The sequence below is a fragment of the Sinocyclocheilus grahami genome, unplaced genomic scaffold, assembly GCF_001515645.1.
Source record: "Sinocyclocheilus grahami isolate Dianchi unplaced genomic scaffold, SAMN03320097.WGS_v1.1 scaffold36.1, whole genome shotgun sequence".
In the NCBI taxonomy this organism is placed as follows: Eukaryota; Metazoa; Chordata; class Actinopteri; order Cypriniformes; family Cyprinidae; genus Sinocyclocheilus; species Sinocyclocheilus grahami.
In genome coordinates, this window is record NW_015505215.1 from 4327943 (window position 1) to 4343211 (window position 15269).

Here is a 15269-nt window from a genome sequence, read left to right on the forward strand (position 1 = left end):
ACCTTTCTGAGAATCATAGAAACAGTGCTGTCCATAGAGTATGCTGCTGTTGCCATGGTGATCCAGGGGGCTCATAGGCAGGAAGGTGTGGGCTAGACTCCCTGAAAAGCGGGGATACCCTGGGGCTGAGAGAGAGAAAGGAAAGAGGGGAGAGAATATTGTCAGGATAAACAAATGTAACAAAAGAGAGTGACAGTTTTGGCCTTTTGCTGTGGCTGGATGCAGGTTCATGAAGCCCTACAGCATGGTACAACCTTTCCCAGAAACCCCTGCACAAAAAAAGTTCAGTTCTTTAATCAACATTTATGAGTAGTTCAACTAAACAAGAGCTTTTAGAACTTCCTTTTTACAATTATTTAATATTACAGCCTTTATATATATATATATATATATATAAGACAAAGAGACATACACAGTAATACAAGATGCTCTTTTAACAGCTATGCATGCACATCCCACTGGTTCAGAGGGCGTCTTCCACGTGAAATGGAGCTAAACCATTCATGTTAAAACATACAGTACTACCAAAACACATTAGACCTGTATTACCATAGTAACACACATTGCTTTCACTTATTGATGACATCATACCCTCGGCCAGCTGGAACAGCAGATTCCGCCATAATCGTTGCCTGGGTTGCATACGTATGTGTGGGGCGGAGCTATGAACATAGGGGCGAGACCCTTTTGGGGTAGGGGCGTGTTTGTTTTGGTGATTTCAAATGTCAACATTGGCTACCAGAAATCACTTACTCCACCTTTAAGTGATGTGAAATACTGCCATTCTTTTTCTTTCCTCAATTTTAATTTTATAATATTTCATTCTATATATATATATATATATATATATATATATATAAGACAAAGAGACATACACAGTAATACAAGATGCTCTTTTAACAGCTATGCATGCACATCCCACTGGTTCAGATGGAGCTAAATGGCCACTCAGTTTGACTCTGTATCTTCAAGGACACTGAACTGTGTCCTGAGATAGTGAAGGCTACAGTGGAGTGTATGTATGTTTAAACTAAGCACATGGCTGAAACCCAACCACAGAGCAGCAGAGGTCAATGGCCAGGCACACAAGGGTCATGCGCTTAAGCAGCCCACAACACAGAGCTATTATAGCCATCTGTGTGTGGGGGGGGGGTGCTTCTGTCTGTCAGTAAAATGGTAGTCCAAGTAAGGGTAGAGTATCCTGGTGTCTTTTTGAGTGTGTGTTCCTGTGTTTGTGCATGTATTTGTTTGAGAACATGTCCTTGCACACAGTTTAATTGGATGTAGTTAAAAGTTTAACGGTCAAAGTAAACAGCAGTCCATAATGCTCATCCTCAGCATTCCACAGAGCCATTGTCCTACAATACACACACACTGTCATGACCCTATCTGACTTGACACTTTGGAAGACAAATGGACAAATGAATGTACAATATATCAGTACCAATGAATCTTCAGCCGATATTAGAGATTCTTTTTTTTGTAACCGTCAATATTGGATAGTTAATTGTGCATGTTCTTTAATCTTTAGTATTAACCAGCATGAACCAGTCTAGGTTGACCGTTTTGTGGTTGGTGAAACTGTTGAATGCACACGTTCTGAAACTTTATTAAGAATTTCATTACAGTAACAGACATTTGGCTCATGAATTAAACCTTTGTGTAACACATATATCAATAACGAGCAAGAGGGAAAAAGTGAGAAAGAGAGATGTGAACAAGGGAGTGTGATAGAGACGGAGCATATAATTTAGAGAGGCAGATTATGAGAGACAGACCGTAAGTGTCTGTAGTTACATGTGTGAGTGTGTCTGAAAGAGAGAGAGAGCGATTGAGAGACAAAGGAGGAGGGAAGGAGATCTCCCCCTTTCCTGCCTCTCTTACTAATTGACACCAGTGGAGCGTCCTGCTGACAGTGACATCACAGGGGAGTCCAGATGTGTAATATCAGGCCTTCTGGCTACACCTGTTTCCTACAGCCACAGAATTTCAATTTTATCTACACACACATACGTGGTGCGCACACACATACACAAGCTCCTGCAGCATGTGCAGATACAGGGAGACGCACATATTAACCGTGAACATGCAAGACGAGGGACGGTTAGCACAGTCATTTGTAAATGCACGTGTGCTTGAGTGCATATATGTGTCTTTACACTAGTGTTCAAACATTTGGAGTTGATAAGATTTTTTAAATGTTTTCGATAAAAGGCTCTTATGCTCTAAAAGGCTGCATTTAATTTACCAAAAAATACAGTAAAAACATTAATATTGTGAAATATTATTACACTTTAGAATAAATGTTTTCTATTTTAATAGAAAAGGCAGAGCTGAATTTTCAGAAGCCAATTCTCCTCTCTTCAATGTCATATGATCCATCAGAAATCATTCTAATATGCTGATTTGGTGCTCAAGGAACATTTCTTACTATTATCAATGTTGAAAACAGCTGTTTAATATTTTTGTGGAAACTGTGATAAATGTTTTCAGGATAAATAGAAACTTCAAAAGAATAGCATTTATTTGAAATATATATTTTTTTGTAACAATGTAATGTAAAGTCGTTAATGTTACTTAATGCATCATTGCTGAATAAAATTATGAATTTATTTCAAAAAGAATCTTACTGACCCCAAACATTCAAACGGTATGTGCAGTCTTAAAAAGGAGACAGAAAGGATATGAGAACTGAGTAGACCAGACCAGACCAGACAAGACCAGACCACCACAGTTGAGGTCAGACCGGAGGAGAGAAAAGAAGAGGAGGCAACAATTACCACCCTCGCTTCCACAATTAATTTAAATGCCAACAATTAGAGGAGAGCGGCACGGCAGTCTGAAAGCAATCACACTCTAATGATGAGCAATAAACGCAGTCCAGCACAGACCATTACAGAGAGATGAGACACACACATACACACACACACACACATAGCTAATCAAACACACTTATTGTAAACTACAGCTCCCCAGTCTGAATGAAAACTGTATTCATCTAAATGAAGAATGATGGAGCCACAGGAGCTCAGTGTGCCAGATCAAACTGAGATTCGGATCAGAAGGCAGACACTGTTTTTGTTCTGTAAGACTGAGAAGCAGTGAAAAGTACAGGTGGGGAGAGTTGGACAGTATCCCAAACAAAGTCAAAGAGGATCTGTGGTTGTTGTGTGTGTGTGTGTGTGTGTGTGTGCGTGCGCATGTATGTGTGTGTGTGCATGTTTATGTGGTTAATGAGGACACAAATCTGTATAATAACATGGGTATGACATAGGTATTACAACGAGAAGGTGATTTATGAGGACATTTTCAGTGTCCCCGTAATTCAAAAGGCTTATAAATAATTCAGAATGAGGTTTTTTGAAAATCTATGTGTGTGTGTGTGTGTGTGTATGAGAAAGAGAGTGAGAGAGGACTGGAATGGAGCCACACAGAACTACCCATTCAATCATATACCTACAGACATTAACACTGGTGAGCTGAGCAACAATGTTTATTTTAGGGAGGTCACTTTCTTTTTAATCTATGAGAAATTAACAAATTATTTGCTGCCACTTGTGCTGAGAGGTCCCGATTCCAGCTGCGAAGGTGTGTCAACGGCGAGCAGGCTTTCAGGATCAGCGATGAGCATAGAGTCATCGCTGAAGGAGAAGAAATCTGAGAATGCTGTGGCGAGCTTTGGCGGGTTTCGTCGCCATAGGCTCCCCCCGCCCCCCCCCCCCCCCCCCCCTTCTCTCTAAAATAGTACTCATTATATATATTTTTTTTAAATATTTATATAAAATAAAATATGGATTGGTAATAACTAGTCAATCTGTTCCAATCATTAAGAATCGCCCTGTGTAACTCAATACCAGCTCTACCGGCACCCATGACACAGTTACATGTCTTTACATGTAAGGCACAATAAAGCGCATCAGATTACAGCCTGTCATGTGCATGACAAATTCAGCATCCATGTACAGTACAAAACCCACTGCATGTCGTGCGACCCACTGGAAGAGGACAATGGAGACACACACACACCTCTCTAATCTTTACAGCTTTACAGCTATAGGACAGGAAGAGCTAAATGTGACTTGACTTGACTTGACTTAATCATATATATATGTGAACAAAGATTCCTGACAAAGAAAAGGGAGTGAGAGACTGTGAGAGAGACGCATGTCGCTGTTACAGTTCATTATTACCGCACCTTTTCTTTAACTTTCTCATTTTACAGATATTTAATATTTGTTATCTTGATAATCTATTTCTTGCTGATTTGCTTTTACTTAATTGACTTAACTTATTTTGTTTTACTTGATAATTGGTCATTAAAAATATTTGGAAAAAAATTATTTATTTTTATTTGTAACGCAAATATTGTTATTGGCATTTTATTTTTGCAATACATATTTTGTCATGAAAATAAAAGTTTGTCATTGAAACTGATATCAAGAGAACGAAAGGAATACAATATAAAAAGAAAACAGGACTGTCTCTAACATGCCCATCTAACCCTCTAATTGAAGCGAAGCGACAGAACGAAGCAGGCAGACGGAGGGAGGAGAGAGCAGAACAGAGAGGTGAAGAGGAGAAGGAGAGGAGGGGATCTTGTCAGCTCCATTAATTGTGAGATGTGCTGAATCAACAGATACAGAATGTGGCCACTTTGGTTGCAGGAAAAAAAAAGATACAATAAAGCCACACAAGGCCACTTTACTTCAAAATCTTTGGTAAAACCACTGTAACGTAAGGCCTCAGGTGCCTTATTGCTTTAATAAAACAGCAAGAACAGCAACACAATAAAAGATGCAAATGTTCAATAAATTATTACATTTATTGTTACATGATAATAATGATTATAATTGAAATAAACCATTATTTTTAGCAAGTTATATAGTTCATTAGCCTAAGGGATCATTCACATAATAAAAAATCTAGTTGGAGAACAATGGAATGAGATAATATGCAGGTGAACTGATTTATCAAGGCATTTAAAAAAAAACTTGGTGCTAACTGTTTTCTATTTCAGAATATTCTAACTGTATTCTATCTTCATAAATTCTAAAATGTAATTCATTCCTGGGACAGCGAAGCCGAATTTTCAGTAGCCATTAACACTAACTTCAAAAATCATTCTAATATGCAGATTTTCTGCTTTCCTATATATATATATATATATATATAGGAAAGGAGATTGAAAAAAAGATAATGAGAGATGATAGGTTATCAAAGCATTAATGTAGAGGAAGAGTGGTTCAGTACATGAGAAAGAACTCATGTATTGAATGAGTGAGAGATAAAAGAAAGATGGACAATGAGATGGAGGGAAAGAGAGTATGCGTATGAAAAAGAGAGCGAGAGTCTCGGGTGGCAGATCTGTGTTTTGGCTGGGTGCCCGACACTGGAGTTTGGCCAGTTGGCAGCATGCCGATTGGGGCTTCCTGGATTCAGTCCTTAAAAACAATCATTTGGACAGAGAGTGTGTGTGTGGGGGAGTACATATATTTGAGCGGGTTTACATGAGCTACTGTAACCAATTATTTTCCTCTTACACTCTCATTTATTATGAAATATACAAACTGTCTCCATGTCTTTTCCCAGGCTAAACACACACACACACACACACACACACACACACACACACACACTCACAGTCACTGCATGCAGCATGCCAAGCCAAGCCTGGCTTCCTCCACCAGCTGGGACTTCAAAGGTGAACCCCTCTCTGTTGCTTTGAGCCAACTCCCTTCTCTCTTGCACAAACGTAGTGCACAAACCTACCTAACAGCTTTACACACACGCAAAGTATAAAATCTTAGAGCTTTTGCTGTTCCGACTTCACTTCTACCTGCTCCAGGCATTTTACATTAACATCCAGTGAAGCACTCAGCTGTGCGGTTAGTGCCTCTCACAACACTTGTTTAGAGGATTTAGAGGGCACAATTGTGTGTGAGTGTGTGCGTGAAAGAAAGAGGGATAAAATAAACAAGCATCCTTTGGTCAGGCACAACCTGATGTTTCTCAGAGGGTTCAAACAGATGGGAAAACAGGTGTCCAGGTTACTTTTAACTTGATAGTGATGGGTGTAGCCTTTTACAGGAAAACATTTATGGAAAAAGTTAAAAATAGCACTATTTAAAATCTTAATTCTAAATACACTCTGACAAGCATGCTTAGAATTAAAGGGACAGCTCACCCCTAAAATGTACTAATCCTCATGTCATCTGTGGAACCTAAAAGAAGAATGTTTTAACAACATCCTGGCCACTACTTTTAGTATAATTAATGTAAACGGGGCTGTCAATTTCCAAAATCATAAAAAGGAACATGAAAGTATCATACACATGATTCATATAATTCATGAGCTGTATTCTATATATTTTAAAATCATACGGCAGCTTTATGTGTAGTCATACTGTATGTCATATACATAAGTCATTATTCACTGAAAATCTTGACTTCTGCCTTTGAGAATTCATGACAGACAGAATTCAAATGAATAATTTTTTCTATGAACTGTTTTATTTAGTTTGTAAAACAAGATCCAACTCAAAAAACTATTTTGGGAAACTGGATTCGGTTCTCGAAATCAACTCACTGATTCGACTCAGACACAGCACTGAAAACTGGCATGAAATGAAAATAAAAATACATATTATTGATCTAATTGTGAACAATTCATCCATGCACTTCTTTTTTTTTTACCTCAAAATTTTTAATTAAAATATCTTAATCGTCAGCCAACCGATAGACAGAAGCAAGTCCCTGCCCTACATTTTTTTCTTTTTCATTTCATTTCACTCGAATGTACATCAAAATGTGGAATAAAAGATTTCTAAAAGTCACTACTTCCATAACATTGCAACTTTAACCGCTCACCTAAGGGGAAGATTATCAGTGTGTAATGACTTAAATTTCAGTCTATCTGCCACAAGCTATTATATTGAATATCACAGGTGTCATGTGAACCACTTATGTTGTTTTTATAACCTTTCTGGAGTTTGACAGTTATTATATATACTTTGTATAGATAACGGTTTGAGTCCACTCCATATCTTGTGTTTTGGAAAACACACACCTTTGACTGATCTGTCTGCCATGAGGCAGTTGGGCGTTTAGTTATCTGGTTATCATTTAGGTTGAGCCAGCATGTCTCATTGTTGGCTCATTTCTATGATATGACTACAAACACAAATTTTCTCAGATACCCATTTACACACACATGCACACACACCTGACCGGGGGAGATAAAGGAGGCACTGAAAAGCGGTGCCTGACCACAAACTGTTCATAGCCAAAAGAGGAGCCGTGGGGCCAAAATGCAGGAGAAGACACACACACACACACACACACACTCACACATGCTTAACAGAGTCCGGAAGCCAGCACCTCCCTGTGGTGATGCTTCTAACCCTCAGCATCTCTCAGTTAAAACCGCATTCACGTATGCACACCCCATGTGTGAGTATCAGTTGTCTGAGCAGGAAGTAGACCGTTGCTGTTGGGTTTAAACGTAAGGGTCACGAGACCCCTGGGTCTGGCTGTGGAAACCCCACATCGGCCCCCCCAAAATGATGAGCCTCTAATGTTGAACATCATTGCAACGTCGCTTTGCAGTCAGGTGGTCACACGACTGTAGCGACCAGCCCAAATTCCCCATAAAATCCCATCACAATAATGCTCAAAATGCATTTCCTCACCTTTCCTTTCTTTTTCTTTTTTTCTTTTTGCTTTTAAGATAATTTACTAAATTGCCGACAGACATTACAGCACTATGCTCATAAAGTTAATGAATATTAATTAACAGTTTCCCAGACCACAGAGGAGATCCCGCTGCATCCAATCAACTAACGCTTTTCTCTCCTGTCCTCCCCCTTTCACCCCCCTGGCCTAATGGGCCAGGTGGGGCATCACATCATCGGTGGCTGGACTGTCTCCAGGGGAACGAGGCAGGGGTAATTGCATGACTCGTTTTGATGACATGCTTTTTATGCAAATTAAGGAGGGAGTGCAGGGACACGGCTGGGGGAGGGGGCAGAGCCATCCAATCAGCTGCTTCGAGGGGCTAAGCACAATTAAAGACTGATTCAGATAATGAGCTCTTATTATCATGATGGGGCCGTTTGCATCATTATAGACACATTCTGTTATTAATATTATTGTTCTTAGTTTTATTATTATAATTTTTATGGTGGTAATCAGAAGCATCATCATTATAGTTTTATTTTTTTATAGATTATTTTTATTGTTGTAGGGTTATTGATGGTTTATGTAAAGCTCCGTGTGCAGCAGAATATGCACTAGATTGGCTATGCTGCTGTATTTTTTACCCTCTCCCTCTAACTCTATCATTCCATCTCGCACGCGCAGATTTGTTCAGTCATTCCGTTACAGTAGCGCTGGGTGCCAGCAGTAACACCACTGTGTTCGCTGCCAACCACAATTACTGTTCCATTCTGCCAGCTGCCAAGAGCTCCGCAGATACAGAGCAGTTAACCCACACTGATACACACACACATACACTTATACGCGGTTGTACACGGATCTGTGAAAATACCAATAGCAAGTGCTCAGCTGTGCATACTATTTAAAAAGAACAGCCATGTGCGCATTTTAACTCAAACACATGCTATGCTTACACACATACTTAAGGCATAAACATTTATATAAAGAGATATATACATCCAAAATAATATATTGCACATTATGGACAGTCTAAATTAAAGTGGAAAAACACATTCAAGATCTTATATAAAAAATAGAAATGAAGAAAGCAGTGCACTAATATAGCACAGCACACTGACTCTCAAACATACTCTAAACTGTGCTTTTGTCCATGATAGGTTATGCCTGCTATAGAAAGCATGCTGGGTGTTTCTACAGTGCTAGTACAGAAGAACCGCATAGTACAGACTGACAGAAAGATATGGATGGATGATACAACAGATACTGCATATAGGATGATAGATAGAAAGAGAATGATAAACAGATAGATATGGCATAAGAACGATGAATAGAAAGACGGATGAAAAAGATGGATGAAAGAACTATAGATACTGCAGAGATTATGATGGATGGATGGATGGATGGATGGACGGATGGACGGATGGAAAATGTCTCGGGTTACGACTGTAACCCTTGTTCCCCGAGAAAGAGAACGAGACACTGCGTCGGTAACGACACTAGGGGAACCCCCTCAGTGTAGCGCATCTGAAGCATGAATGAAACTATTCCAATCCTGATTGGTGTTGCGTCATGATGTAACATGTGACGGCATAGTCGGAAGCTACAAAGGGACGCTGGCACACAACAGAGTCAGCTTTTGCGATGAAGGTGTGGCAAAGAGACGCAGTGTCTCGTTCCCTTTCTCGGGGAACAAGGGTTACAGTTGTAACCCGAGACGTTCCCCCTTGAGGGAACTCACACTGCGTCGGTAACGACACTAGGAGAACGGATACCCACTATGCCACACTAAAACATGCATGTCCTAGTGTGAAGCTGAACCAGGCACAACTTAGGACGAGAGCACTCGTGCACACGGCATGGAGGGAAGGTTCAGGCTATAAAACCTGATGAAAGTATGCGGGTGGACCACCCAGCCGCATCGCAGATCTCCTGCAACGGAACTCCTGACAGGAGTGGGCCCTCAAAAGCCACAGGTGAAGGCAAACTGCGTACCTGATAGGCCAAGGCAATAGCCTGAACAATCCAATTACTAATTGTCTGCTTGGAAGCAGGAAGTCCCTTCTTGGGTAATCCAAAGCACACCAACAACTGTTCTGACCTCCTCCAATGAGAGGAATTCTGAATGAAAATGTTCAATGCTCTGACAGGGCAGAGCAGATTAAGCCTCTCTTCTTCCGCCGACACATGAGGAGGAGGATGGAAGGCCTGAAGAACCACCGGCCGTGCCCTATTAGATGGCACCTTGGGCACATAGTCAGGCCTAGGATGTAAATGGCCTTAACTCCTCCAGGGGCAAACTCCAGGCAAGTCGGCGAGATAGCCCAGGCCTGGAGATCCCCCACTCTCTTGAGCGAAGTAATTGCCAGGAGAAAGATCATCTTAAAGGTCAGGTTATTTGCCGTAGCTGACTCGAGAGGCTCGAAGGGGGCAAGTGGCAGCCTTTCAAGGACCACAGCCAGATCCCAAGTTGGGACTCTGGAACGAGTCACAGGCCTCATCCTCCATGCACCTTGGAGGAAACACACGACCAGCTGGTGCCTCCCCAGAGGCCCAACACCTAAAGGAGCGTGGAAAGCCGTAATGGCAGCCACGTACACCTTTAGTGTGGACGGGGTAAGACCAGCAGAGAAGCGATCTTGGAGGAACTCCAGCACTGAAGCCACCGGGCAGTTAACTGGGTCCAACCCACGCTCTCTACACCACGTGAAAAACACATTCCACTTTAGGCCGTACAATCTCCTCTGCCTGAGACAGCAGGTCCCTCCTCCTCAGAGGGATCTGCCACGGCTGGCCTGCCAGGAGTGACCTGCCTCGACAGGACGTCTGCTCCCTGATTCTGGTCCCCAGGGATATACATCGCTCTGAGTGACGACAGTTTCCCCTTGGACCACAGGAGGATCTGATGCGCCAGTCTGCACAGAGGGTGCGACCTCAGACCCCCCTGATGATTCAAATACGAGACTACCGACATGTTGTCTGCCCGTATTAGGACATGGTGACCGCTGAGATCTGGGAGAAAGCTCCTCAGAGCCATGTAAACCGCTAGCATTTCTAGGCAATTTATGTGCCATGAGGAATGCTGGCCCTGCCACAGACCTCTCGCAAAGCGGCTGTCCATGACCGCACCCCAACCCGTAAGGGATGAGTCAGTCGAAACAAGGGTCTCTGGGGCTCGGGACAGAAACCAAGGTTTCCTCCATATGGACAGGGCACGAAGGCCTCGGCGTGTGACCCTGATCATACGGAACGGATTCCCTCTCGAGGAAAACCCCTTAGTTTTCAACCACCACTGTAGGGATCTCATGTACAGAAGGCCAAAAGGTATTACGTTGGATACAGTGATAGTGTGGCCTCGATACAAGCGGGAGACAATTGTGCCCGCATCGTTGTCGAGTCCCATACCACCCCCAGGAACGTTGTTCTCTGGGTGGGCAACAACACGCTCTTTTCCGTGTTGAGTCTCAACCCCAAGCTCTGAATGTGGCCAAGGACGACATCTCGATGCCGAACCACCATCTCTCGAGACTGGGCCAGTATAAGACAGTCGTCTATATAATTCAGCACACGGATGCCCTGAAGCCTCAGTGGCACTAGAGTTGCATCCATGCACTTGGTGAAAGTGCGAGGGGAGCAAGCTAGGCCAAATGGAAGAACCCGATATTGGAACACTTTGCCCCCGAAAGCGAACCTCAGGAACTTCCTGTGAGAAGGAATGATAGAAACATGGAAGTATGCGTCCTTTAGATCTATCATTACAAACCAGTCCTCGGATCTGATCTGACTCACGATGGTGGGAATAGTGAGCATCTTGAACCTGAATCTCCTCAGAGAACGATTCAAGTGCTGCAGATCTAAAATTGGATGCAACCCCCCCATCCTTCTTGGGAACTATGAAATACCGGCCGTAGAACCCGGACTCCCTGTCTGGCGGAGGAACACTTTCTATGGCCTCCTTTACCAACAGGGAGTGAACTTCCTGTTCCATCCCCCGACCCTGCTCGGGGTGTACCACAGTCCAGACCACCCCATTGAACTTCGGAGGGGCGGTAACCGAACTGCAGCCTGTACCCTCTTTCTACTTGTCATGCACCAACACAATCTACTAAGGGAATCAGCCTCTCGAGGCTGACCGCGGGTGTTTCTTGAGTATCGTTTACGATCCCCTGAAGCGGAACTTCGGAGGGGCGGTAACCGAACTGCAGCCTGTACCCTCTTTCTACTGTACGCAGCACCCATGGAGATATATTCGGAAGGCATTGCCATGCACCGAAAAATCTAACTAAGGGAATCAGCCCTCGAGGCTGACCTCGGGTGTTTCTCGAGTATCGTTTACGATCCCCTGAAGCGGAACACCGGCAGGAAAAGAGAAAAGATCGAAAACGATTTTCTATGTGCAGACGCTGTCGCTGCCAGGCCGCAAGCCCTCAGGGCGGACACTGCAGCGTGTGTTCGCCGGAAATCGATGTGGCCCGAAGCGTACTGGACGGCAGGATTCCAACAACGATTTCCTGAGGGTTCCGAGGTGGAAACGACCTTGATCGCAACCCTCAGAGGCCCTGTGAAAGCTAGGACCTCTTTCCCGTAGCCTTCCTTGCCTGAAGGACGGTCCTCAGATCGACCTTTGGCTCGGCGGGCTTCGGGCGAGAGCTTCACCTCTGTTGCCAAGATCCCTGAGGAGGGGCTCTAGAAGCGACACTCGGCTGGGGCCGTCCACTTGGAGCACCCTTCTTAGATTTAGAGTGGTGAGGGAGATACTGCTTAAAAGCTGCAGACTGCTTTTTTGCCTCCTGAAACCTGTAGACGACTATATTGACTGCGTCACCGAACAGGCCAGAAGGCGATATCGGGGCATCTAGGAAAAAGGCCCTGTCCTTTTCCTTCATCCCCGATAAATTTAGCCACAAATGTCTCTCCGTGGCCACCATAGCTGCCATGGAGCCGCCGATGGCACGGGCCGTCTCCTTGGTAACACGGAGAGACAAATCTGCAGCTCTACACAGCTCTGCTAAATCACCCTGAGTTGGTCCCTCGCCCTCATCTAAATCCTTTAAAAAATCAGCCTGGTATGCCTGCATAAGCGCCATTGTATGCAGGCATGCAGCAGCACGACCAGCCGCCATATAAGCCCTGCCCACCAAAGATGATGTAACACGGCAAGGTTTGGTGGGCAGTACCGGGGCTTTAAGGGACGACGCAACGTCAGGGGAGAGGTAGCTGGCTAAAGCCTCTTCCACCCGAGGCATCGTCCCATAACCGTACTCACAGGCTCCTAAGATGTTACTATAATCTAACACAGGAGGGTTAGACAGTCGTGCAGAGTACGGTTTATTCCATGACTTACACAACTCATTGTGTAAGTCAGGAAAAAACGGTAAACCCCGGCGTTGAGGCTTAGACCTGTGCTGCAGGAAGCGCTCATCCAATTTACTTGTGACCTGAACTTCCTGCCTTTCTTGTGGCCAGTTAATATTAAGCTTGGCCACAGCACGAGTCAACACATCGACCAGCTCCTCATGTGCGTGTGAATGCAGTGGCGAGATCGAAGATGGCGCCGACACTGATGACTGCCTCCGTGGCGTGCTCCGCGGTTGTTTTTATGTTTTTGTTAGTTTGTCCTGTCTTTAGTTATATCCCTGCAATCAATTTCACCAGAGACGAATTGCTGGACATTAGGAAGTACACACCACCCGATGTTTCACCGGTTTTTGATTATTCTGATGTTCTGCTGGACATTGTTGTCGGGGGAGCTGCGGCGCTGATCAAGCGCTTCAGGACGCACAGACGGGGGAAGCGAGCCGGTGCGCTCGTGAAGCTCAGATATCGGGGCATCTAGGAAAAAGCCCCTGTCCTTTTCCTTCACCCCCGATAAATTTAGCCACAAAGGTCTCTCCGTGGCCCCCATAGCTGCCATGGAGCCGCCGATGGCACGGGCCGTCTCCTTGGTAACACGGAGAGACAAATCTGCAGCTCTACACAGCTCTGCTAAATCACCCTGAGTTGGTCCCTCGCCCTCATCTAAATCCTTTAAAAAATCAGCCTGGTATGCCTGCATAAGCGCCATTGTATGCAGGCATGCAGCAGCACGACCAGCCGCCATATAAGCCCTGCCCACCAAAGATGATGTAACACGGCAAGGTTTGGTGGGCAGTACCGGGGCTTTAAGGGACGACGCAACGTCAGGGGAGAGGTAGCTGGCTAAAGCCTCTTCCACCCGAGGCATCGTCCCATAACCGTACTCACAGGCTCCTAAGATGTTACTATAATCTAACACAGGAGGGTTAGACAGTCGTGCAGAGTACGGTTTATTCCATGACTTACACAACTCATTGTGTAAGTCAGGAAAAAACGGTAAACCCCGGCGTTGAGGCTTAGACCTGTGCTGCAGGAAGCGCTCATCCAATTTACTTGTGACCTGCACTTCCTGCCTTTCTTGTGGCCAGTTAATATTAAGCTTGGCCACAGCACGAGTCAACACATCGACCAGCTCCTCATGTGCGTGTGAATGCAGTGGCGAGATCGAAGATGGCGCCGACACTGATGACTGCCTCCGTGGCGTGCTCCGCGGTTGTTTTTATGTTTTTGTTAGTTTGTCCTGTCTTTAGTTATATCCCTGCAATCAATTTCACCAGAGACGAATTGCTGGACATTAGGAAGTACACACCACCCGATGTTTCACCGGTTTTTGATTATTCTGATGTTCTGCTGGACATTGTTGTCGGGGGAGCTGCGGCGCTGATCAAGCGCTTCAGGACGCACAGACGGGGGAAGCGAGCCGGTGCGCTCGTGAAGCTCAGAAATCGCGGACTCAGAATGCCGTTGCCAAGCATCCATCTGGCAAATCTCCACTCTCTACCCAACAAAACGGACAAACTTCTTCTGCTCTCCCGGACAAATAAGGATTTTTCAAACTCTGCTGCTCTGTGTTTCATGGAAACCTGGCTGAAAGACACCATTCCGGACAGCGCGTTGAGGATGCCAGGCTTTCAGCTGTTCAGAGCGGACCGCGACGCAGAATCAACGGGGAAATCACGCGGCGGCGGGACATGCTTTTACATCAATGAGAGGTGATGTACAGATGTAACTGTGTTAAAGAAGATGTGCTGTTCAGATCTAGAAGTGCTCTTCATTAATTGCAAGCCGTTCTATTTGCCGCGGGAGTTTCGCTTGTTCATTCTCGTAAGTGTGTACATTCCTCCGCAAGCACACATGAGCTCCGCTTTACAGAAATTCGCTGATCTGATCACAGACACAGAACAACAACACCCGGACTCTGTTTTAATCATTCTCGGGGACTTTAATAAAGCAAATCTCTCCTGTGAACTGCCAAAATACAGACAGCACATCACATGTCCCACCAGAGACAGTAATATATTGGATCACTGTTACACCACAATAAAGAATGCATATCACTCTGTCCCACGAGCAGCTTTGGGGCTCTCTGATCACTGTTTAGTTCATCTTATACCGACCTACAGGCAGAAACTGAAATCAGCTAAACCTGTATTAAGGACTGTAAAAAGATGGACTAATGAAGCAGAGCAGGATTTACAAGCTTGGTTTGACCTCACTGATTGGAGCGTCTTTGAAGCTGTTGT

At 44.3% G+C, this 15269-nt stretch overlaps 1 protein-coding gene across 4 annotated transcripts in view; it reads right to left on the reverse strand.

Moving 5' to 3' along the window:
- The window catches only part of LOC107581601 (BAH and coiled-coil domain-containing protein 1-like), a 118160-nt gene that overhangs the window by 49211 nt on the left and 53680 nt on the right, over positions 1 to 15269 (reverse strand). For all 4 annotated transcript variants that reach the window (XM_016267232.1, XM_016267231.1, XM_016267230.1 and 1 more), the window contains one exon: positions 3 to 125. In XM_016267232.1, coding sequence (XP_016122718.1) covers positions 3 to 125 — 123 coding nt within the window. The remainder of the gene's footprint in view (positions 1 to 2; positions 126 to 15269) is intronic.